The sequence below is a fragment of the Patagioenas fasciata genome, chromosome 8 (assembly GCF_037038585.1).
Source record: "Patagioenas fasciata isolate bPatFas1 chromosome 8, bPatFas1.hap1, whole genome shotgun sequence".
Taxonomy (NCBI): Eukaryota; Metazoa; Chordata; class Aves; order Columbiformes; family Columbidae; genus Patagioenas; species Patagioenas fasciata.
Genome location: NC_092527.1, coordinates 25,701,760 through 25,728,219, shown reverse-complemented (window position 1 = coordinate 25,728,219; position 26,460 = coordinate 25,701,760). Strand labels below are relative to the sequence as shown.

The 26,460-nt window shown below is 40.4% G+C and overlaps 1 protein-coding gene across 8 annotated transcripts in view; it reads left to right on the top strand.

Moving 5' to 3' along the window:
• The first annotated feature begins 19 nt into the window (after positions 1–19).
• LGI1 (leucine rich glioma inactivated 1) overlaps positions 20–26,460 on the top strand; it is a 34,788-nt gene continuing 8,347 nt past the window's right edge. The window contains exons 1-5 of one of the 8 annotated variants that reach the window (XM_065842905.2): positions 20–136; positions 18,847–19,296; positions 19,658–19,729; positions 23,581–23,652; positions 23,756–23,827. In XM_065842905.2, coding sequence (XP_065698977.1) covers positions 19,106–19,296; positions 19,658–19,729; positions 23,581–23,652; positions 23,756–23,827 — 407 coding nt within the window. In that variant the 5' untranslated portion in view covers positions 20–136; positions 18,847–19,105. Of the gene's footprint in view, positions 246–341; positions 477–18,846; positions 19,306–19,657; positions 19,730–23,580; positions 23,653–23,755; positions 23,828–26,460 lie in introns of those variants that run through there. The other 7 variants (XM_065842904.2, XM_065842903.2, XM_065842907.2 and 4 more) reach the window with 7 other exon arrangements.

Sequence of the window (26,460 nt, the reverse complement as noted above, 5' to 3'; positions counted from 1 at the left end):
GGCCGGCAGGCGGGGGAGGGCGAGCGGCAGCGGAGGGGAGGGGAAAGCCGCTCATCATGTTTAGGGGCGAGGGGAGTCTCTCTGCCCGGGAACCCGGTGTGCGGCCCCGGCTGCGGCGGTCTCCGCCTCTAGGAAGGTAGGACTCGGCCGTAGCGGCTCCCAGAGAAGCCTTAGCGAGCCCCTTCGCTTCCCCGCCCCGCGCCACCGCCGGCGCTTTCCGGGGAGAGCGGAGCGGGGCCAAGGAGGTATGAGAGTGGAGGGCCCCGGCAGAAAAGGTCCCTCGGGCGGGGTCGGGGAGGCGGGGCCGCTCTGGAGGGGGCCCAGAGGGAAGAAGGGCCCCGGGCGGGGGCTGCTCGGCGGGTAGGAGCCGCCAGGCGTCCCCGGGGCTGGACTCCGGGCAGGAGGCGTGTGCGGTGCCCTCGCCGCGGCACAGACCTGGTCCACAGCCGCATTAGCGCCCTGGCAGCCTCGGCAAGGTAAACGTAACCTTGATTTCCACATGTTTTGGCCGTTTCTCTTCTTTTCAACCGCATCTCGCAGTTAGAAGAAGGAAAGGCAATATGTGACCGGTTTGTGAGGACCAACGGCAGCTGGGTTTAGAGTTTGAGAGCCTGTGGGTTGCATCAGGGAAAGGAGCTTTAGAAACAAAAACTGTTTTCTCATGAGTGAGCTGGGAAATACCCATCTTCAGCATTAAGTCATCAGATACAGCAAGTAGCGGTCAAGGAGTTGATATTGTTTCTCATCAAACATTAGGGTGCACAATACCTGAACCAGCGTTTTGGCTGCAGAGCTCTGAAATGCTTTAATCCATCACAGATACTTTCTGCTGGACCATGTCAGTGTTTCCAGTCATATTATTGATTCCTGGAATCTTAAACCACAGATACAGTTAATACAGGGAAATTTTCAAAATTGAAATACTACTACTGTCACTGTAATATAGAAGTTGTAAAATACAAGTTGTAGCTAGTTGCTATTATGCAGTAAGGCAATCACACGCCATAGTTGACAGTGTACCTCCTTACCCTGGCTACTGAATCTCAGTCTTAAAAGCAAAAGTATTTTTTCTCCTGACTTAGTATTTGTGTCTCTCATTATGTTATTATCACTCTGAAGGGATGTAAAGGTGATGCTGAAGTGTTCTGTGGAAAGGAACTGAGTGGCAATATGCTTATTTGAGTGTGTGCAGTATTCTGCTGAAGTCCTACTGAATGTGGCCCACTTCCTCTAAAGGGCAGAGACTCTGTTGCAAAAATGGAATTATCCTAATTAATTATTTAAATATCTCAAAATAAATTATGTATACCCACAAAGCTGTAATAGCAGGCATCTTTTTGTTGTTCCTCTCTTATGGAAATGGCAGACTGCTTTAGTGTGAATGAATTCTGACATGATTCTGGAAACTGGGCCAACATCATTGATTATGCACTTTGAAGAAAAGTGGGAAAGATAGAGGGAACACTGACAATTCTTGACTCTCTTGGCATTGTGCTGTGGCCACAAAAGTCTGCATATAGAGGAAATAAACTTTCTGGGACAGGAAAGTTCTGCAGTGAGTCCAACTATAGCAACTGTTGTAGATGCTGAAGTTATTTTATAAACAGCTTTTCTAAGAATAGCAGGTAGTTAATTTCATTTTACTATGTTATGCTTTACTGATGACTGACTGTGTTGCTTTTAAATATCACCCGATTGCTTTTTATATGTGGGCTGCAGTAAGCTGCAGCTGGGGAAGAGGATCAGAAATGGCCCCCTAAATAAATTGGGAGTTACAACTGGACCTGTCCTTGGCTCTTGGTATATGTGTTATAGTTTGATCCTATGGGAGTATCTCCATAGTTTAAATCTAGTATCCGTGTGCTTTGACACCAAAAAGGACACTTCTCTCATCCGAATCCCACAGAACTGAAAAGATACGGGGGGAAAAAATAGAAGAGATGGGCATAACTCTTTGCAGGGTGGGATGTGCTGTGATTTGAATTGGATTTCAATGATTGTGCAACCAAACCTTAAGAGCACAGTTTTCCATTATGGTACATCAATCGGTGGGGTAGCTGCTGCTGAACAGAGCATTTCTCTTCTTCAACTGGCACTAGTGTTTATCTGACCACTTCTGCTGAGCTGCAGTATTTAATTTTCTGCCAGTCTAGCTCCTCTGACTATCCTGCTGTGGTGTCTGATGAGTAACAGGGGTGGTGCAAAAAAAAGGTTAAGGATGGAGGGACATGAGGGAAGGGGGAGGTGAAGCGCAGGGGTGGCCCTTTCAGCAGCAGCTCTCTGTTAGATCAACTTAGCAGTAATGTGAAACTGTACTCAAATTACAGCAGCCCTGAACTTCATGGCCCACAGAAGAGACAACATCAGTGTAGCTCCTACTTCACTCTTGCCCTAAATCTGGAAATGGGTTACATATGAGGCTTAATGTATCCTGAGGGCTTCAGTCAGACATGGTTTTAAAACCTTGAAGTAAATGTTTTCTGAGTTTTCAAATCGTCAACATATTCTTTATTCAACTTTAATCAGTTTTCTGATGACTCAGTGTAACAATTCCATAGAAATTTTTGGAAGAAGAAACACAAATTTCTTCCTCCAAAAATTCTTCCCAGGGGTATTCTTAATAGTACAAGGTAATGTCCATGATTCTTATATACTCCTAAAAGTTCATCAGCTTCTGTGTGTTTACCTCCTGTCTTTCTTCCAGTCAGCTATGTAATCTCAGATCATATTATGTATAATAGACCATGGAGATAGCCTCAGTATGCAAAAAAAAAACCAACCTAGCCAAAATTATTTGATTGAATTTGCCACTTCTCAATCATCCAGATTCATTAAATGGGTAGTAAAACTGTTGATGATATCAAGAGTTTTATTAATACATATTGACTCATGTAGTTTCTACTGGAGAGGAAAAGGTGCATTTTAACAACGGGGATATGTGTTCAGGACAGACCTCTGACCTTCTTATCATTTGGGGGTAGCATGATGTTTACTGAAGTAACCCATGTTTATTTACTTATTTAATTCCACCATATTTTTACGGGGGATACTTTTATCAGTGTGTGTGTACTGAGAGAAGGTACTAAATCATGGAAATGCAGAATTCAAAGAATCATACCTGACATACTTACTGAGGTATGCCTAAAAGCTTCCAGTATAGGTGATTTCACAGCATAAATAGCTGAATCTATTAACCTGTTAGGTATACAGTGTTTTTTCCCTAATATCTAAGATAAATCTCGTTTGTTGCTACTTGAGATAATTTCTTAATGTCCTGTACTAGTTGGTAAAGAAAGCAAGAATTGATCATTGGTTGAATAAAAAATCTTTAAGTATTGGAAGACGTGAACACCCACACTCTTCCCTTTTTGAAGCTAAAGAAATGAAAGTACTGCAACCTTTCCATATAGGTTGCATTTTTGAGAACTCATATATATTTTATTGCTCTTCTTCAGTGTCAGTTTTCTGTCTCTATTTCTTAGAAGCACTAAGCATAGCTGTTCAGTCCTTATGAGTATTTAGCTGGTAACAAGTACCTCAGCTTTCTTGCAGGAGATTATTGCCTTCTAAGATCTTCAGGTAAAGTTGCTTAAACTCAAGAGCCTCTGATTTGTTTGGTCAAAATTAGTTTGGTTAGACAATTCAAAAATTGGTCCAATTCTTAATGAAGCAAATCAGGTGGCTTTTTCAGCAGGCCAGAATAGGCAGCTGCCACTGGTATGGAGAGCAAGGGCAAGGTGGTCACTGCCAACCATATCCATTAGAAGAGCTGTTTGCAGAGGACATGTATGACTACATTTGAGTTTGATTATGAGAAAGTAGTGTGAACCATCAAGAATTCTAGGAAAATTGAAATTTATCCTATCTAATCTTTCTCTGCTAAGCTAGTTGTTTTGTTGAAAAGTGAGGAAGTTAGACTTTCTAACATTATTCAACATTGGCACTTTCCTATCTTCTACATGTCTATGAAGTTAAGTCGCCAAATCATTTATTTTCCTGTCTTCATAGTACACACCATCTCATAGTATCTGTCGTGTTCCTGATTTTCATCTCCCTCTATCCAAAGTCCCCTAGTAATCTGTAGAAAAGCAAGTAGAACTATAAATGGATGTTCGCATATGCTAGTAACATCACATTCAGTAAGTGTAGTTCTTGTTTTAGATGTATCTGTGTACAATTTTGGGGATGCACTGTGCACTCCCAGCAAGCCCCAAGCAAGGTAGGTGCTTCAGTCAGACGGACAACTCCCAAGCCTAAGACTTCTGACAGGTTGGGAAAACCAGCGGGGCTGTGCTGGGGCAATGGCTCATGTTCACTAGTTCCCATCACCGGGACTGGTCTCTCCAGACTAGTCATTAAAGACTGCCGTCGTGCTGCAATCATCTAATGGTTACGTACAGAGAGCAGGCTGTTGAAATGCATATTTATTTTGTCAAATTCAGTAAAGGTTAGTTCCACATTTTTTGGTCACATAAAGGGTATCAAATGTAAAGTAGCCACTAGGTGTCGATGTTGCTGTGCTAAAAGGCAAATGCAGTTTTATTTGTTTGGCTGATAAATTTATTCAATAAAAGCACTTCTGGATTCCAAATATTTTCCAGCATAGGGTCAGTTACAAAAAATATGATAGGCAGGCCTGTGCTATGTCCATTATTTTGAGAGCAGCTGTGCTGTTTTATGCAGTTTTGGAGTTGCAGTTACTATTTCAGTGTATAATCATTGTTAGAAAAGTGCCTTTGAAAAAATGGCATCTGATTGTTCATCAGTTTCCTCCCTTGTTCCAAAATTCCAGTCCTTTGTATAAGTAACTGTAACCATTGTATTGCATTGTATTTGTTAATAATATGAAATAGAGATAATAATATGATATCCAACCCTATTATAAGAGTATAGAATTCCCTATATTTCAATTATGGGTGGAAATTTTCCTCTTAATTATTCTTATTTGACACCATTGGGGATCGATTTCAGATGTATCATGTGGGGACAGAATTTCTGGAACACTAAGGCTTCCCATATGACAAACAATTCAGAAACTTTTTTTTTTTTTTTTTTTAAATCTGGCTCTGATTCTATATAACTAAAGGCAGATCTGACAGGTGATGGAATTTTAGAAGGCCTTATGAAATAGAATTTGACACACAGACCTTTTTTATTCCAGGCTCCTATACTGCTACAGTGAAGAAATCTCTGCACAACTGCTCCACAACTCCTCTGCAACTACTTATTGCCTAATGCACTGTCAGACTTTATCTGAAGATGGTGGTTCTCTTGGCCATCTACAGAACATTTACTTTGAGACCAGAGTTTGGGAGTTAGTTTTATAAACCCTAATGCAAATCTGAAGAAGAGGACAGTGCATGTCTCAAATTCCAGTTTACATTTGCTCTGCTGATAGGATAAACAAAAATCAAAGGCTTTTATTAAAAATGGAGTTGAAACTTTCAGTTGATGTGAAAATCTCCCAAGAAGCAAAATATGAGGAAATTGCACCCTCATTCTTAGCTGATCAATTTGGTAAATAGAATCCCAGTTTAGACCACAATCTTAAAAAATATAGCCTAACCTGATTTATTCCATTAGCTCCACCTCCTGTGACACAGAAAAGGCCCCTCAGCTTTAAGCACAATTCACAAAATAATTTTTTTGTTACTGTTCACAGAGGAGCAGCCTTAATCTTCATTATCATGGACTGAAGTAGTTTAAGTCATGTGCAACACTTTATTTGATGACAGCATCACTTACACTCTTAACACTAATAAATCAAAGATATATGAAGAACTATAACTTTTAATTTCTAATGTCTTTTAATTTTCTTAACTATAACTACAGAGTTATGCAAGAATCTTAATATCTTGAAAACAAAATTGTTTCATTCATTCTTTTCCAATTAAAGGAACACTTGTAACAACAACCTTGATGCTAAAATTCCTGTCCATTTCAAAAAATATCATTAAAATGAACAAGGCTACAAGCCCTTGTTAAGATGTGTATTGTAAATAATTCCAGTATGACCCTTTAAAGACTAACTAACTCAGTTATGGAAATAATAAAGCAGACCTTAATAAAAAAAAAAAAATATATATTGGAAGCAACCTCCCGTATTATCTCTTTTTAATTGTCACTGCTAGTGCCATGTTTGTTGTATGGCAGGTGATTGTGGTCTCCAGAGCTTACAGTCTGGCAGCTCTGCTGAGAACAAAGCTCACTACAAGATTGCACTTGTATGTAAGGAGGCATAAACAAGAATAGTGACTTCAGCCTATCAAGAATTTAATTAAAAAGTAATTATCAATATGCACAAAATACTACTTAGTTTTATCAACCTGCATTGAAATAAGCGGAATACAGAAGCTAACTCCTCCAATGTGTTCCAGTTTTCATTTAAGGAGATTTTAGAAGTACATTATTCTTAAATTCCCCAAAGTATGAATATTTCCTAAGAGAGCAAAGAATGTTTAATCCTGCTTTTATGTCTAGATCTGCTATGGTGGAAAGCAACTGATGGCATTCGAATGCATAAATCCAAGAAGAAGGGAAAGCTGTTTCCCACTGGATGTTGTTGGTTTTTGTTTTTGTTTTTGTTTTTTTGTGAAAATAAAAAGAACATGTGAGCAAAATTACAGTCCATTGCACTTTTAGACCAAAGTGGAAAAGATTTGCATTCCCTTGCTTCCTGATATGCATTTTTGTGCATAATGTCTACTGTGTATATATATTCATCATATTCACTTATGATGATAATTGAAGGAAGATACAAATAATTGACAGTTGAATGTGTGGAATCTTCTGTATAAAAAGGTGAGTGACAAGTAACAAGTTCAGCAGTGTTTTTGTACCTAGCATTCTAGAAAACCTAGGAAAAAAAGGTGCCTCAGAGTCTGAGTGCATGGTATAATGTAATAGAGAAATAAAGTCTCATTCCTACATATGTGATCCAGAAAGCACCTCCTTTTAGAGCTCTGCTGCATCTTAGCCAAAAGTTCAGTACTTAATCCAGGAAACAAGAAAGTCAATTCTGCAGACTGCACTGTGCAGCTGGTCGGATGCACTCATCACAGTGTTTTCCACTGGTTGTCCTAAAGCTCAGAAAATATTTCATAGCAGAGATTATTTGCAGTATGCAGTGGTGTATTCAAGTGTATGGAATCACACAGTTTTTAAAAAATAAGGTGTAAGAGCATGATAAAGTATAACGATGTCAAAATCTACCCTCATTCACCTTATGATTTCAATGGGTTTACTTACATAGTGAAGTAGTACTGTGACTGCTTGTGGAGGCTGATGATATCAAATCAAACCTCAACCTGTATCTAGGTTGAGGTGCTCCGTAGCTGATCATTCAATGGATACTGAAGGATGCAGGGATATAGAGAGGCTACTCTGTGCACTGAAGTAGCATGAATCAGTAAAAATTCCTATTTCTTTATTTTAATGAACATGCTTATACAGTACTACTGTAAGACCTCAATTAATAATACCATTAGCCATTCTGCTAGGACTGACTTTTCATTAGTAAAACTATACTACCGATTGCCAGATTTTGGAAATAATGGGGTTTATATTTCAAATTAAATACAATTTTGTGTTATTTAATCACCAATATAATTCAGAACTTAAACTGCTGAAATACTATCTACCTTTCAATTGAAGGTATTGCCAGGATACTATTCATTCCATGGCATCTAAGTGGAAAAGGAAGGATAACTATCCTAAATGGGAACAATTAGTCTAACTTAGTTTCAAATATCAAGTTATGTTACTTAACAGCCAGCAACACTGAGCCATGCAATATCCACAATTCTAGAAGTAAAAATGGCAGACTCAAAAAATTGCTGTGGAGAGTATTTATAGCAAATAAAAAGCTTGTACCTTGGGGAAGATCCTGCTACTTGCTGAAACCTCATTCAATTTGCAAGCAATACATTAAAACGTTAACGGTTACATACCTAGGTGACTTGCCTTGAATGGAAATAAAATATAACCACATGGAAGATAAGGGCCAGGATGTGTAGTGAGATTTTAGTGAAAAAACATTCCTTTTAGCATATAGTAGAATTTTCTCTCAAGTTTGCATTACACTGTCCTCTTAAAAGATGGGTTGTATTATTTGAGGTTATGTCAGGATCTTTTAGTATCTTTTAATAATGTTGTCTTAGTCAATCTATGACGCTCCTTCCCTGTACAACTAACTTTTATTTGAACCTCAGCCTTGACAGAGTCAGTATTTGGAGGTTTTTGTAATCTGAGTCTGTTAACAACAGGAAGGTATTACTCTGACAACCTCATTGATCTCAAGTATGGCCATAGTCCATCCGTAAGTTTTGAGAACTAAGAAAACTGGTATTTGGAGATGAAACATTAAATTCAGTTCCTATTGTGGGACTCCTGAAGCGTAATCTTTCTCATACATTTTTCTGTTGAGCTTCAACTTTTAATTGTAATTTTCTAAAATCACCTAATTTTTTAGAAAGTTAACATAGCTGAGTAAGTTTAGGGTATACAGCATACAGAAATGAACCTGATTTATGACATGTTTGGGAGCTAATGTACGCTGTGGAATAAAACTCCTGTGTTTCTACATGGGAGTTACTTTAATGACCAGTACTTTGACATCCATTCTTCCTTGCAACTTGCCCTTTAACTCATGTATCTTGCCTTTAAATTCGAAGTCAGATTGTTACCACTTAGGATTTTCCTGCATTATGAACGAAAAGTGACACTTGCTTATCTCCATTAATCCAATCTTCATTATCCTGAAAGGATGCAACCAGTGATACTGTCTTAATGTAGAAAAGTGATTTCTAAAAGTTGGAAAATACTTTAATGTGCCTTTAGTTGCAGAGTATTGAGGTAACTATGTTCTAGAGACAGTCATCAACATTTCCACATGTTCAGGCTTGACAAAATAAAACCTGTCCTATAACTCCAAAATATTTGTTGGATAGATTTTGAAAATGTACATTTCATAACCTTAACAATCAAATGACACTTATCTGTAGCACACTTCACTGTTTTATGCAGTATGTGATTTGGAAAGTTATATATAAACAGTTTTTTAGTTGCTGTATCCATTAAATTGTAGACTGGAAGGTAACTTGCAAAATTAACATTAGCTTTGTCAGCATTGTCAGAGGACACACTGCCAGAAGTTTAAAACAACAGTATGTAGTACAATTTTTTGATGTTGTTTCATTGCTGTCTTGAAGGTAATCAAATAGATGATGAATTGTCATCCTTTCAACTCTCTAGCAAGAACAACTAGCAAAGCATTTTGATGTTTTCTTACTTGGAGATGTCAATGCCTGCAGGAAAATATGCCCATACAACAAAATATTAAATTGTTTGCCCGGTTAAAAAGAAGCTAATGTGCTATTAATATATGAAAGTACTGTTGCACTGTGATCTAACACTGCAGTACAAAAAACAAAACCTTAAACTTGTGGTGACAGCCGTGTTTTGTATTGACTTGCAGTTCAGTGCAGACTTAGAACACCACAAATACCCCCACCTTGGAGCCTGGGAGTCCTTCTGAAAGGGCAGCGCAACCCAGGTGACACATCTGCCCGTCAGCCACATCCACGTGGATTCTCTGTGTCCTCGGCAAAGAGGGATAAAGCTGTCTTCCTAACAGCACCCATTCGGAATCTATAGCAACCCTCCTCTAATATGCGAAGCTATTTTTAGCATCAGGGCAGCCTTGAAAACAGCAGGTAAAGCATGAAAAGAATGAATAAGTGGTTGTGGCGCTTGCCTGTGAATAGAAGCTATATATAGCTCTCGAGAGAGAAAGAGATCTTAATACATATAATGTGGATGTGAAGGGAGATCTGCCTCCCTGAGGGGAGGCAGACGTGTCAGAAACATTGAGTAAAGCATTATTACTACTTCTGACCTGAGCAGTTATCTAAAAATTCATTATTTCAGATTGTTCTGTTGAGGAAAATAAATTGTTAATGGAATCAGGTATCTTTGATTCAGTCTTTATTTGCAACGAATGTATAGCATTCATTTCCCAGAGTGAAGAGCAAATTGAACAGCAGATTATTTGCAGCTCCAAGCTCTTTTCAGCCAATATTTGCTCCAAGAAGTTCTCTAGGGACACTTTTCTCAGGTCTCCCTTCCCAATGCCTGGGGTCCGAGATCTCTGTTCCTGTGATGTCTCCACTGCTCTCTGAGTGCTCACTCCTGATTTTTTTTTTTGTCCTTCTGTTTTTCTCTTATATATTAATGTTTGCTTCAAAAAATGCTTAGGAAAAAAAGCCAGATGTGTCTTTGTTTAATCAGTAGTGTGTGCCATTTATTTAGCTGGGGAACTACACTGCTTCATGAAGGAGCTTATTCTTACTGATTTATTATGTCGAGGCTGGGAATTAGGCCCTCCAGTTTTAATGACTCTTCACCTTCACAAGGGCAGCAACAGTGGAAACTTGCAGATGCCTAAAAAGTGACTGGTGTCTAAAAGAAAGTTGGCTATATGGAATATGGAGCATTGTCTTAAAAAGTGATATGTAGGAAGCATTGTAAAGTCAAAATGTAAACATTATCATACTCAAGGTAGGGAAAATCCTTTAGCTTCTGAGCAGTCGTAACTAAAACATATATCTCTGTTGCTACGAAAATTGCATTTAAAACTACAGCCAGTTCTTAGATAATGATGTTGTGTTGGTTTTGCTTTCCCACTACAAGGAGAGAGCCAGCAGCCAAAAGAGCAAATTCTTTCTCAAAGCTGTACAGAGTAAATGGCATGTTGGCATATGAGCAAGCAGATGTGATGCACTTCTTCAGCCTTCCAGATCCCCTCTGCAGGGGGATGTGGTTCGTAAGGAAAAGGGATGGGGGAGTTCAGCTTGGAACAGTACCTGACGTGACAGAGAATCTGCTGGACCTGTGCAGTGGCGGTGTGCTCACCACAGCCTGGTGTGGGTGCCAAGCAGATCTAGTATTTGCTCAAGGTATTTGCTCAAGGCGTGAACTCTTACCAAAACAAGATGTTTTTCCAAATTACATGAATTGTTAAGAACAATAAAAAGCTGGTAAAATACACTTGTGGAGCTATGAGCAACAACTCCTTAAAATGCTTCAGTACTGATCCAAATCCCAGCCTTGTAAAGCATTTTGATTAGCAATGGTGAAGCAATAGTATGCATTTGATGAGGCACATCCTTCTCATTGTGCAATACATTATGTCAGTGACACTCCAGCGAGCCTCTTACTTGAACTATTTCAGTGACTTCAGTGGCAGTAAGATTTCTTTCATTGTGAATTATTCAGGATGTAGAAACCTTCTGTTTTAATTCTCTCCTCAAAAGCCTTATTATTTCTGCCATGTAACAAATAAATTTCCTATGTACATTTAAATAAATACCATTTAGTTAATTTTTCTGTCTGTAAAGTGACAAGGAAAATTCAATACAAGTTTATAAATATTAGAATAATTGCAGTGAGTCAATGCCATGAACAAAGTACAGAAGGGCAATGTAAGATCGCACAGGTCAAGGAAAGGATTTTATAACACGCCGTCTGTTTTTAATTAGCATCTTGGCAAACTGGAAGAGCTCAAACATTTTTCCATGAATAAATGTATTATAGACTTTTCTAGCTGCCAATTAAATGGCATTTAGCTACAGTGACAGTGGTATGTTGTTTTGGGTCTGTAGAAGCACTTGCTCACTCTTGAAAATCTGGGACGTTTTGTTTCGGATACAGGGTTCTTTCTGGACGGGATTTTCTATCCCTTGGTACTTTCACTGTGGGAATGAAGAACACTTCCCATGAACAAGTACTAAATCAATAAACAGTGCAAGGGGCTGGCAGAGCGGAGACCGTAATTATCAAATATCAGTTTGTAGATACCTCTTGAGGGTCTGTCCTTCAGTTACATAATAACTTTTAAACAAGGCTAGCTAAATTGTAGGGCATTTTGCGAGGTTCCTGTTTTGTCCTGTTTGGTCCAGACAGAGGTAGTTTGTGACCAGTTCTATCCTATGATTTACTTAAATTTTTGTGGGCATTTGTGACATCAATCTGCTGCTCAAACATGTGGCTCACTATACATTTTCTCTAGAGTGAAACCAATGCTCCCTGCCTGCTCATGTCCTCAGCTGCTTGTTCTGGCTCTAGCAATTCTTGTTTTGTTTTGGAAAGATTTAGGCTTGTTCAGTATTTGATTTGGTTTTTGTTTTTTTACCAGATCATTTATTTGATCCAGTTTAGAGAATAGCATTACAGACGGAAACACTGGTAGCAAGCTGAGGAAGGGTCAGAAGCAAGAGCCCATGGAAGATTGGGGAAGAGAGAAACCACCCTATTAAGGAATGTGTTGCACAGAACTATGTTCTCAATATCACCACGTCGTTTTCTTCAGAAGTCGTGAGATGATTTCCAATTATAAATTAACCATAGATTTTCTTAGTTGTATCATGCTCTTAATGTCTGATCAGGCCTTGTAGGGGGGGAAAAAGCAAAAAAGTAGCTTGCGTATTTGAACACAACTTTTGCTCTTTGAGAAGTTCCTATAGAGGGTGCTTTAATCTTACAGTAGGATGCACACTGGGTGATGAGTCTAATGTCAGGTCCACTCGGATGGGCATGTTGTCTGGCTGAAAAGTGCCCCCATTTCCAGCCTTGCACACGTGAGGTGCTGATCTTCCCAGCATCTAAATTAATTACTGGCAAGTTTTCTTGAAAGTTTTTTTTAAAGAGTGAGACAGTGCAGATTTCTGCAACAAGTGAAAAGCTGGTGTTCTTCATTATTGTTTCATCTCTTAATACTTTCCTCTGTGTTAGGTGCAGTCTCAGTTCCTGCTGTGAACCACGAAGACAGCTTCACATGTCTTTGAATTGGACTCTCTTTTGCTCTTGAGCTTGTATGTTTGCTCTTTTCATTCTATCCCCATCTCTAAATATCCATTGTCAGCATTTTCAAAGCAAAACGCATACAATAGAAACAAAGCGGGAATTATTTGTTTAGAGCTGGAGAAAAGTGTCTGGTATTCAGGAGAGCAGTTAACTTCATGCTACTGGACTGTGTGCTGCAAAGCATACTGCTTTGTAATGGAGCTTATGAGCCTTGTAAAAACCTGAGAAAGCAACTGGTTCCACTCCATGGGAAACCAGAAAGCAGGAGTTAGGGTAGAGCTGAGGAATCCCAGCGATTTATACAAGGATCCAATCCCATTTGGAGGAGCAGGCATAGACAATCCTGAAGGAAACTGGGGATCAATACGTAACAAGATCAGTAGGATTACTGGGGTCTTTCTCATAGTGAAGGGCCAGTCCAGTAGCTGCGGTTATGTCCATGTCTGACCTGAAGGAAGGTTGATGGATTTTTTCTGTTTGATAGTTTGTTATGTTCTTTACTTCCATAAGGCGAAGCTACTGAGCTGTGGCACTCACCTGCCTGCCTTGGAAGACAGTCAGACTGGCATGAACCATCATCCTGTTGAATGTGTAAACACAACATTAACAGTATTGTCAATATCAGCTGTTCAAAAATGATGGATTAGGTCCTTAAAATTTTGTGATACTGGTTTAAAAGTTGTGTGATAGCAAAACATAGTACATTTTGGATACTTCATATCTTGCTTCTGAGCCTTCATCCCTCTTGGTTACCCAAGAGGCTGGATGAGGAGTCCTCCCTAGGTTCCTCCCAGCCTGAGAAAGCCTTTCAAAAATCACAAGGGGTAGAAATCCTATAGCTTCAAAGTGTCTTCTGAGGTAATTCCTAATATTCTGTACTATTTAAAAATAAACTGTCAAGGATCATAGATTTCCGAAGCCCTTGGTTGTAACAAAATAACACCTGAACACTGACAAATTTTGTCAAGCTTCTCTTTGGATGAAATACATTGTGCATCTGTTTTTCTTAAACAATGACAGTTCAGATAACAGTACATCTCTCCTGACATACTTTCTGTTATTGATCAATACCAAAGCCAGCGAGCAGTCCTGGAGCCACCTGCACACTCACCTGGACATGCTCAATGGCACAGGTGTTCTGCACCACTATGTGCTTTTGGCTATGGGAGCAAAGACCTAACTCTCTTCAGAGGTGATCACTTCCAACTCCATGGTGAACTGTGAACTGGCTACTTTATGCAAGTGAAAGGAGACCACCCTCCGAGGTTTTCTTTCCTCTAAAGTTGGCAGCAATGAAGTAGCCAATTCCTCAGCGTTTTCACACAGGCACTGGCCTGCTTATTCTGCTTTTAATGAAACTCCTGTGGTATGATAAAGAAGGATATCTGTAATACAGACCTGTATATACAGGACAGGGCAAAGTCAGAAGAACTTTCCAAAACACAAATATTCTGGGCAGCCCCATCTCATTCCCAGACTAGTCTGTGCTATGAGCTGTTGTAAAGGCATCTCAAGTTTTATTACACCTAACCTGCAGAAGGCCTCTTCTGGCAATGGCTCTTGGTGCCAGATCCACCAGGAAGCACAGTGTTTTCAGAGCTGTTTAGAATTCCCAAGACTTCATTTTGTTTATTGAAAGTACAGCCTCAGTCTCAGCTGCTTAAAATTTGCCATTTGCTGCAGAATTTGTTAAAAGGGCAACATGGGGAGAGTGAAAACTCAGACTCATGAGATATTTGTAGGAGTCTTTGATCTCAAAACCCTTCTGCTCCAAACATAGTGGTAACGTAGCAATGACAATGTTTTGTTCTTTAGGAGACTCATGAATTTTGGGATGTGATTTGGACTATCGCGCATCTGTGTGGTGAAATATCATGGGCTTAACACCAAGCACAGGAAAGTTCACTGAAGTCTCACCATCATCAGCCGTGCATTTTGGATTTGGCCACATGTGCAGGCAGCTCATCCTGAGCATAGAAAAGGCAACAGAATTTTCTTAGAACAGGATTAAAGGATAACTGTAACAGTATATGTATCTGCAAAAGGAAATGTAGTCAGCATGAAACCACAGGAAGCTTACTTAAATTTTGTCACATGTTGGTAATGAAAACATATTGGGCTAATGCAAATATGCAAATACAGTCAGTGGAGCAGAGTTAATACCTCAAAAAATATTAAATATTTTTATAAATAATTTTTGGCTCTACGTTCTGACCACTTGTGTTTGCTTTCTTCAAATATTTTAGGAAACAGGTTTACTCATGGGAGTATTCACTTTTTAACCAGATATTCGATAATACTGGCTAAAAATGTATGTTTAGTAAATAAGCATAATAATAAATGCATATGTTTGCTCTAGAAACCAAGGCACAAAAGTTGGGCTGAGTCTGACCAGAGGACATGAGTAGGTGGTGAATACCTTTAATGACAACTAGCAAAAGTATGTTTAATTTTGACCATCATATACCTGCACCAAGCCTGTTGGATCATTAGATGGTTGGTTATTATCAAAAATTGTTGTTGCTGAAGAATTTGGATACATTGGAAGAAATAAGCTCTTTGATTCTTACCATGTAGAGTGACTATGTGGGAAATAATAATTCACTAAGGTTTACTTAGCTCCGGTCATAAGTGAAGGAGTGAAATATCAATGAAGTGCTGGCAATGCGGATCAGTGCTGTGCTTAGGGCAGCGGTGGATGGTTCTCCATTATTACAGAGCGGACAGCCACCATAAGGAGGCAGCGGCAAAGGGCGGGGAAGCGCCGGGGAGAGCGCGGGCACCCCGGCCCGCCCGTCCGCTCCCGACTGTCCCAGCCCGTCCCGCCCGTCCCTTCCCGGGTGTCCCAGCCCCGCTCCGGCCGCACCCGGCGGGCGGGCAGCGCGCGAGCCCGGCAGGCGCGCGCCGGGGCGGGGCGGGGCTGGGCAGCGCGCGGCGGTGGGCGGGAGCGGGTTGCCGGGAGACAGGCTCGCGCGCGGGCGCGCGCAGCCCCGGCCCGGGGTGCGGGGGGTGTCGCTCGGGTCCCCGAAAGCCAGCCAGCGGGAACGTGTCTGCCAGCGAGCACCTCCCTTGCGCGGCAGGGCCAAGATGTTTCAGCTGAAGCGTTGTCCGATGACATCCCCCCTGCTGAAACCTTGCTGAAAGAAAAAACAAGTAAATTTCCAATCGCATTGTGCCTAATCAGAACCTGAAACCCCAGCGACAACAAGCCAGCAAGGAGCGAGAGGCAGGCGCTCGGATGTGGGCACAGCAGGTCACTGCCTGCTCCAGTAGCCAGGGAACAAACAGCCATGGCAGAGGGAAAGGGCGGCCAAATGTTGCCATGGCTGGAGAGCAGACATGCCACTGAAAATCCACGGACCAATTTGTCCTTAGACCACTGCATGGCAAGAAATGAAATACTGAGCTTGGCACAAAAAGACTCTGGAAAATGTGTTTTATGCTTCTCTTCTGACGGGGCAGTTATAAATATTCATAATATTTGCAGTTTTGGAAAAAGTGGTTGTTCTGGCATGCAGTTTGGAATAGAAAACAAACTTCTAGGCGCTTCCCTGCACCGATCAAACTGAAGTCAGGTTACTGCCCTGCTGCAGAATGTGCTTTTGTTACTGAAAAACCACAACACTGAGAAGTTTTCAGGAGGTTCACAGTGTGGCTAGAGTATTAACTAAAAAGAAATGCTTAAGTAATTGATGGTGGATTTCAGTGAATGAGCTGAAGGAAATGAAACACGAGGTTTCACCATCAGTGGCAAAATATTGCCATGGCAATGGGTGTCTTTGCCAGGAATAAACAAACAAACAAATAAAAACAGGCTTCTTCTCTTTCAGCGAAAAGCTAGAGAATTTTCTGTGCTCACCTCACCAAAGTCTGTGCCTTTGGACATCTTGGAGGGGAGGAGATGGTGTACCCTACTTACGCAAGTCCCACAAATCCAGCTCCCTTCTCAGTTGTGCAATGAGATCATTTGCAGACCAAGAAGTAACCTTTATGCCCAAGGGAAGGCATCGACATTTGCTTTATAATGATTTCAGTGATTTGCTTACTGTAATTCTGTACCATTTTCTTACAGAAAGTGGAAGGGTTCAGAAATAACGCAGCTCTGTGTCACTCCTGGTTGAAGTCAATCCTGCTTTGGGAGAGACTGCTGACAGGGAAGATTTTCCTAAGAGCAAAAACATGGGCCTGCACTTAAATTAATAAAGAGCTTTTAAAAAACACAACGCAGCGAGCGGGGGAGCTGAGGCAGTGCCAGCTGCCCTGGCATTGCAGGCAGGGGTGGCTGGCGGGGAGCGTGCAGATTGCGGGCACCAGAGTCCTCTCCCAGCAGGGCCCTCAGCGGTGGGCCTCTGCCTCTGGAACCTTTCTGGACATGTGTGGCCATCCCCAGTCCCTTGGATGATGCAGACCCACCACCTGGTGTGAGCTCTGTGGGTCTCCTCTCACCCAGGGGATCAGACCTCAGCCATTGCCCAGGCAAGGATTCATCAATGTTGGGGTCATGCTTAGTATCCGTACACCGGGTTTCTTGCAGTTTTGCAGGCTGTTGTTCCCCTTTGCCATCTTTTACCCAAAGCATATGGAATTTTGCCAGGCACCCATACCTGGGTATGCGCTGGGGCCTTGCTGGCATTGTTCCTGCAGACAACATGCATAGCCCAGCGTTGGTCTTGAGATTTCACGGCCTGTAGAGCAGGAGCCAGAGCCAAGTGGCCATGTGGAATCAAAGGAGGAGTAACCAGAAGTCAAGAAAGATCTCATCAGGAGATCAGGTGTCTACTGGTGAGGAGATGGAACCTATGTGAAGTAGCCAACAGTGAACATGACTGTATTAAACTTCTCTACTATTGGGTCAACCGCAGTAGGTTTTGTGATCTGTGTACGTAAACAGTTCCGCCAGTATGATGGGGAGTGTCAAGACCTATTAAAGTTTGCAAAACTCTTCTAATAGCGATCCTATATAGGAAAAAAATAAAACAATCCCATATGGCTTTCCAGCTATTTGGCATTCATTAATTTTGTCTTACCATTCTTTATATAATAACACTTAGGTGCTGCTTAAGTTCCCTATAAAATATTTAGTGTAGTTTACTGTAAAGTCTTCAGGCTGAGGACTGTTTCTTACCGAGCATTCACACTGCACCCAGCACCAATCTCAGTTGCAGCCTCCAGACAGTATTGTGAAGATTCTTTATTACCATCAAGATGTGTTCCTATCCTGTCACTTTTCAAAAAGGTCCATTCTTAACTACAGGTTAAACACAGCTGGTGTTTAAATAACAATTTCCTTTTTTCCATCTCAAAACAGTCTCCAAGCGAACAAATTTTTTAACTTGAACTTGGAAGTAATATTGTCCATTTTTGAATACTGCTCAATCTACTTTATTTAACCAGCTCAGAAAAACATATAACAAGTAAGAATGGTTCTTTTTCTGAAAAAGCAAAAAAAAAAAAAGCAGCAGTTGGGGTCTATTTTGCATGAGAAAATATTTTGTTTAGGACTGACAGTTGTGGGCATTCTCTCATACATTGTAATATTTTCCATGTGTGGCAGCTTGTTTTTCAGTGGTGCAAATATGTGCAATAAGGGCTAAGGATAAAAATTAATCTAACAGCTTTTGCAGCAATGCTTTTGATGGTTTCACTTGATTTCATTTTCCTGTGGATAACTGCCGTTAGTTCTGCTGCTTGCAGTATGTGAAGCATAATTCTCAAAGGTTCACGAGGTTGTAGGGATCCAGTAAGAGAAGACTGATTTCTCCCCCCACACACATACACTCCACCCCACACCCACTCACCCACCCACCAGCAAAACATAATGCTGTACTATTTTTGGTAACAGGGAAAGGGCCTCCCTGTGAAAACAGAAAGCAGTGTATTTCTCAGTTACATCACTTTGCGATCTAACGCTGTGTTGTGCTCAGTGTTTTTGTGGTGATGCAAGTATTTTTTTTTCTCCCCTTTTTTTTTTTTCTTTCCTTTCAGCCGGTTGGATTTTCCCCATCTTACAGCACCTCGCAGGTCTCTTCTCTGAGCAGTACGTTGCCTGAGTGAGTGGAAACATACAGATCAGCTGCAGGTTTCTGTCTACAGAAACAGAGTGAAAGAGAAAGAAAAGGGTTGGGAAAGCAGAGACAAATACTGACCTGGACTTATAGAAAGACAACCAATGGCTGAATAAAGAACCCCTGTTCATGTTTTGGGATATTCTTTCAACTGGCTGGAACGAGAGCGGATCAAAAGAATGGGAAATGCCAGCAGACCCTTTAGAAGAATTGCTTATTTCTTATGCCTTTTATCTGTGCTTTTGCTGACTGAAGGGAAGAAACCAGTGAAGCCAAAATGTCCTGCCTGGTGTACTTGTACCAAAGATAATGCTTTATGTGAAAATGCCAGATCTATTCCTCGCAGCGTTCCGCCTGATGTTATCTCACTGTAAGGGCTGTAAGCATTTGGTTATTTAATTTATGATTTAAAATGAACTAGGATGTGTGGTGTTTTCAGTGCATACGGAAGGATGCTTGCTGCAGGGAGTACCTCCAGCATTCAGAATCATCAGCTAATGTGTTAAAATTGTGCTGCAATCCTGATTTTTACATCTCTTTCATCTGTCTGTCTGTCTGTGTATATGCACACATACCATTTTATACCTTCTTCTATATTACATGAAACCTGTAACATTCTTTTTTTTTTTTTTTACTTATATACATAATTTTCTCTGTGATGACCAGATCAATATTATAATCACGGATATATGAGATTACATTAATATAAGGTTGTTTTTTCTTCTTTCCAGATCCTTTGTGAGATCTGCTTTTACTAAAATCCCAGAAGGGAGTTTTTTGCTCACACCATCTCTGCAGCTTCTGTGAGAAATATTTATATGATACGATTTTTGTTATTAAATGTATATGTATGCACAAATATTACAGAAAGGGTCTAAGTATTAATTTTATAAGAAACAGCAAGAGGAGACTCATTAGATGACAAAAGACAAGACTTTTTAGCAATTTGAAAGATAGTACATGTATCTACTTAATATTTTGCAAGGCTATCTGTTGTCAGTGCTACTTTGAATGATTAGATGCTGAAGCTTTCGGTGACAGAATGTATGCTATCTTTACGATACTTTAATTAACATTACAGTAGGGGTTTGGGCATTGCAACAACTATTCTTGTTTCTTTTCTGCAGTCCTGGGCCTGATCCCAGTATAAAGCTGTCTGTTTGCAGCACTCCCTGACTGTGAGCTCAGAACCCCTCAGATTGGCCCCTTCATTGTGGTGGGACAGGTCCTGAAGCCCCTTTCCGTGTAAAATTGCCATTGACTTCTGTGGAAGTTCAGTTATTTCAGTGGGAGTTTGCCTTCATAGTGCCTGGATTTGACCCTGTTTGTTGTCTCATGTTCTTTGGAAAAAAAAAAAAAAAAGTAATTAAGATTTCCTTTAAATTAAACAAATTAAGCAGTTATTTCAAAATCAAATACTGTGATGAGGTATACATGGAAAGAGAATGCTTTTGGATATTTAAATATTAGATTCATTTCTATGTAGGATTTTTACAGGCTCACAGGCTTTCCTAGAAATGTGGGCATATGATTATATAATTGTGAGCTATACAGAGGCAGAGGGGGTGTAACCTGAACTGTTTATAGTGGATGTGCCGCCAGCCTGACACACACCCAGATTTGCCTCAGAAATCTAGCAAGACGGACTCCCCGATGTGATAGAAATGAAAATTGAACGTATGTCCCAGACTGACTTCCTGAGCACTCTCCAAGGGGCCAGAGGTGCAGTGTTGATGTGTTGGAGCCCTAGGGCTGTTGGAGAAAACTGCTGGGGCACGGCTCTCTGAAGCCCTGACCCTGGCTGTACTCTGCTACCTCAAGTGGAGCTGATAAGGAGGTGCAGACGTTCTGTACAATTTTGGATACAGGGTAAATAGGTAAATGCAGTTACTATGGAAACCTAAATGCTTTTCCATGGTGCTTTATTCCTGAGCAGCTTTTCCCAGGTGGTCACAGATCACAAAAGGGACACATTTAACATAATTCCTGCAATGGGCCTTTGAAAGGAAAGAAAAAAGAAATAGCAGCATTGCTGGAGCTTGTATCTGAAGAGAGTGACTGGGACATCATCTCTCTTGGCTAAGATACACCACCTACACTTACCGATACCACTGCCAGGGAGGCAGAATGGGGTAGGGTGGAGTAGGACAGACACAGTCATCTTATTTTGAGTTATGATAGCGCCTTGCACAGTGGGGTCTGGCAATGGCTTATGGCGTTTTGGTGATGGTAATAATGTGCATGGTCTGCCATATACTGAAATGCATGTTCTAAGCTGCTGTTCATAAATGCTGCAGCAAAAGGTCTGACCCCAGAAAAGCAGGTTTTGTTCCATTATGGGCTCTGACGAGTGATCTGTTTTCCAGATAATATTTCTAACATGGTAGCTGAGCTGCTTGCCGTCTTTGGAAAGTCAGGCTGCTGATCTAAGGCAAATGACTCCTTAAACACGGACCATAGGAGCAGGATTGTATTTGTGGGGTCAATTACTCCAGATTATATGTGGGAAATAAAAATTTCCACCTTTGGCAGATAATAGTAAGGGAAATAAGAATATGGAAAACTCAGGTTAACTAAAAATTACAGTAAGTTTTAGTTTTGCATGATTATAGCTGTATTGGTAGGTTTAAATTAGCAAATAGCTAGATTTAGCAGCCTATATGTATTTTTATGTAATAGTCTGCAGCATTACATTTTTAAAGTCCAAATGTAACTTGGTATCTCCAATATGCCAGTAACACATTTCTGCGTGCGGAATAATATCTGCCACTATTATTATTTACTACTGTTTTTACTGTAGTAGCGGCAATGGTCTCTGGAAAAATCATGGTCTAGTGATAGGACTTCTAAGTTCCAGGACAGGAGAGCTTTTCTTCTTGAATAGTACGGATTGTATACTCTGTTCTCTTCATGTGACAACAAAAATATGAAGGACCTACGGAGCTATGGTGAAGTGCCAGCAGTAATGTTCCCTAAATGTTGAGAAAATCTCCCTGCTCTCATCTCCAGCACTTGTAACTGTGTGTGTCAACAACATGCTGAGGGTGCCCTTTTGAACTGATGACTTGAAAGCCCGTAGAAAGAAGGGAGGTAATCATGGCACCAGGATCTGTACCTGCTCGCAGAGCACCAGTCCTGCTAAGCAATATTGTACCTATCGTCAGTCTCTGTCCCCAGAAATACCTAGTTTGTGGGTCACAGATCAAGAAAATCAGGTGTTAGAGGGCAAAGAGTGGGAGAAAAGCCACTTTGTGCATGAAATACGCTTGATACAGCCATTGAGGGGAGGTATGAGATAGAAGGCAAATGAGCTCACCAAGGGCAAGACCTATACTGTAAGTCTAGCAACCCCTAAAATAGCTATACTATTTAAAGAGATACCACCCCATTCTTTACATTGCAAGGAGAGTTGAGTACAGAAAAGGAAAAATTATCCAGTGAAATCACATCAGAAAAGTGAAATTAGCTGCAGGCAGCAGACTTACTAAATTGGTCCTCTGGTTCAGAGATTTTACAAAAATACTTATTATCTCTAGAAAAGGGAAGCATCATTGTCTCTAACAAAACGGAAGAATTTCCTGCTTATATTTTTCATACATACATAGCAACATATTTAAAGTGGAAGAAGCACAGTCTGCAACAGCCAAGTGAGAAAATAAATCAACTGCAATTTATTCTTAATGCAAGCTTCAAAATAGTAGATTAACTCATTAAGTGTATTAATTCATACTTGGAAATCTTGAATTCCTGAATGTCTAAAGATTTCATAATGTAAATCTCTTTATCCATCAGGTCAAACTGAAAAAAACATAGATGTGCATCTAGTATTCCACAGGGGTAAAGTTCATCATACTTGACAATGCCTCACCATATTAAGGGTGTGGCAGTCCAGAGCTGAATTAAAATGGATAAATGCAACCGTGGCTGATAAGCATAAATAAAGGTGGAAAAATCAATGTTAGACCATTTTTAATGCTTACAAAATTACATAAAATTAAATGTGTTGCTGGTATTTTTACTGCTAGATGGATGAAAAATACATGCACACACTAAGAGCTATCTCCAGCAGGTATAATGTGGTCTTAAAAATAGTTCTGATTTGAACACTGACTAAATTAAGAGATTTTCCATTTTTTTTCTCAATTAATTTCTAAGTACCTTCAGGTCAAATGTGCCCACATGTTTAACTCATAGGTTAAGGAATTTTCCTGCCTGTCAGTGGTGCAAATTCATCCTGATGTCTGGCTAGAGAGCTGGATATTTTCCCTGTGTTGTCACCAAAACTAAGTGTTCTTCAACACAATTGAGACAGGCCTCTGTAGTACTTGAACATTTACTGTCATCCAAGTATGTCTCCAGTGGCACTTGTACAATCCCATTGTTTTACTGGCATGATAAACCCACGTTTAGATCCCACAGAAGTCAATGGAATTTTATCAGATGGCCCCAGTAGGCAAAGCAAAGAGTTGTTGGGTCCTTCCCTTTGCACCAGACTATGGCGCAATGTAAAATATCAGCCTCATGCTCCTGTAGTGCTTGCACAGACAAAACTGTGAAACCAAGCAGTGCAAATTTGGCTTACTATGACTTGCTGAACTGTTTTCTAAAGATGCTAATAACCTGACAGTCTTTTGTTTTTCATCTCTTTTCGCAGGTTGTTTACATCTAACACTTTTGATGTTATTAGTGATGATGCTTTCATGGGCCTTCCTCATCTAGAATATTTGTGAGTGGACAAAAGTATATTTCCTGGCATTATTGAATGAAGTGGGTGGGCTCGCAAATTCCAGGCATTGCTTTGACCAGAATGACTTTACAACCCATTACAGGTTCATAGAGAACAACAGCATTAAGTCAATTTCAAGACATACTTTCAGAGGACTGAAATCTTTAATTCACCTGTAAGTAAAGTGGTTGAATATATTACTTGGTATATTTATGATATAGTAACCGAACCACATTTTTTAAATATAGCTGTTCACATTTGTTTAGGCAGTATTATTAGTCATTCAATTAGAATGTTAATCGTTGTGTTTCCACCAAAGACTTCCAAACTGTGGTATGTGTAGAAGGCTGGGATTCAAACAGCTTCCAAGCAGTACATGTTTGGCAGTAACTCCCCAGCTTTCTCTGCTCAGAGCACTGGAGATTTCCAGCTGAGCATGTAGGAGCGGGAAATAAGTGGGATGGGTTGGGAAGCTTTGCACTGACGAGGTGAGTCCCAGTTTGAGAGGTGGAGAAGAGGAAGGTGGGAGCTGTGGTCAGTACTGAGGCGCCATGGTGGTGAGAGGCTGAGAGGTGGACACGTCTCTTCCCAGGTACCCCAGTCCGGTGTGAATCAAAGAGAATATTACAGCCATTCATGGGACTGGCCGTCACTGTCTGTAGGGTGTCCACTTTAGCCACTGCCTGTATCCAGCCGAATTGACCAAATAGAATTTGAAAATTCAGACTTAGAGCAATTCTTGATAAAAGAGTTGCAACAAGATGCGCATATTATAACTTACCAGTCCACTTCTTCCACTTGATTGTAGGGCATATCAGCCTTTAGACTACAACAGGATCAGCTTTGAACTCCTGCACTGCACCCTGTCCTGTCCTCCACGCAAGCCAGAGCATCCCATGGTCGGGATCTGTCACGCACAGACACCAGTATCTGCTTAATGCTCCTGGTGTAGCTGCTCAGCCCTTCAGCTGTCCTGGAAACACAGGCAGACCCTTGCCCCCTGCCGTGCTGCAGCCCCCTGGTGCATTAGCTAAGAGGGGGCATCAGTCAAAGGCTCATGTGGCTGCTGGGAGCAACACTCCCTGTGCGCACACCAGCAGAGGCATTTCTCACGTTGTGCTCACAGGTGAAATGCACCCTGGCAACAAATACCTGGAACATTTCACTGCAAACACAAGAGTAGAATACTCGTGTTCTGAGCTAGCAAGACAGTTTTTAGACAGGCTTTTGTCTCTGTATCTTGTAACAAATTTATCTTTTAGCAATAATTGTATTTCAGCAAGCAATAAATGAAAATTGTATTGAAAATACAATATGCACTGTAAGAAAACATAAAAAATACAAAAATACTGTAAGAAAAGGAGGCTAAAACATCTGGGGTGTGCCTGACATGGGTTTATACCCAGATCTGAACATTTGCATTCTGAAGCATATATCTTGGGGTGTGTGTCATTGGCAGGGGAGTGGATTCTGACCTTTTGGCCTTAACACAATAACCTCCAAGAGGGTTTTGACACATGGTCATTTAACTTTTTCATTCATATATTTTGACACAGGAGAGAAAGCAGAGGTTCCATTTTAAATGGTTAATGCATAAATATAATAGTTGAATTGCAATTCACCACATCCTTCACCACATAGTAAATGTACCATAAACCACTTTACTCTTCCCTTTTTGGTCAGAACAGACAAGACTCACAGCTGGCTGAAACCAAGCCTACTGTGGCTACTCTTGTAGATAAAGTTATTTATAGAATGGCTCTAGGTCTGAGGAAGAGGAAGGAGAGAGGAAAGGGAAAAAGGTGTATAAACAGGCTGTGCACATCCCATAAAAATCCATATTAAAGGTATAAGTATAATTATAGTACTGTTAAAAAGGGCAGATAATTGGATAAGGCTGGTAACTGGAACCCTGTCTTCAAAATATTTATGCACATGAATAACTTTATATTCACAAATGGGTCCAGTACATTATTTATCATATTCGTTTACTTATTTAGTAGCTGTTGCTGCCAATGAGCAAATTGCTTTTCTAACACACAGGAAGGCACAGTTTCTTCTCCACAGAGCATACAGTCTGAGAGTAATGTCTTGTCTTGCCTGTTACGTTGGTTTCTGGGGATGCTTCAGCAGTTTCATAAGAGGAAACATATGCAAAAGATAGAACCACATCTGAGGATCCACTGCGGTTTGCACGCACATTTTTGGGACGTAGATTTGTGTATCATGCTGCTATTATGCATGGAACACTATTCATGAAGACAATGAGAAATTTGCAGAAAATAACTGCAAAGGCAAGTCTATTAACCACAGAATGTGACTAGTTTAATCTGCTTGCAGAACCGCTCCCCACCCTTTGGGGAAAATTGCACATACTCATTAAGAATAATTATTTGGCACCCTGAGGCATTTCTCATTTAAGAAATGGGAGAGTACTTGTGTACATAAAATATATTAAAAAGAATCATAGTAAATAAGCATGCAGATGGGTTCCATGAAGTTAGAAGATGAACTTCGTTCTATTTATTCTGTTGCTTCCTTTTCACAGCATAACTTTTGCAATGCAGTAAGCTATCCAAATATTTGTATTTTCATAATGCAATTAATTTTGATGATGATAGTGTGTTGTTATTGTAAAACAGGGCCATCTAGTATTCAACATTATGCAACACAATTTATTTTTTGCTCAGAGTAGATTTAAAGACAGAAAAAATAAAGAAAAATTGCATTCATTTTACTAATTCACTAATTTAGTGTCAAAATCTTACAGTTAGGATTGCACAATTAGTAATTTTGATTGCATTTCTT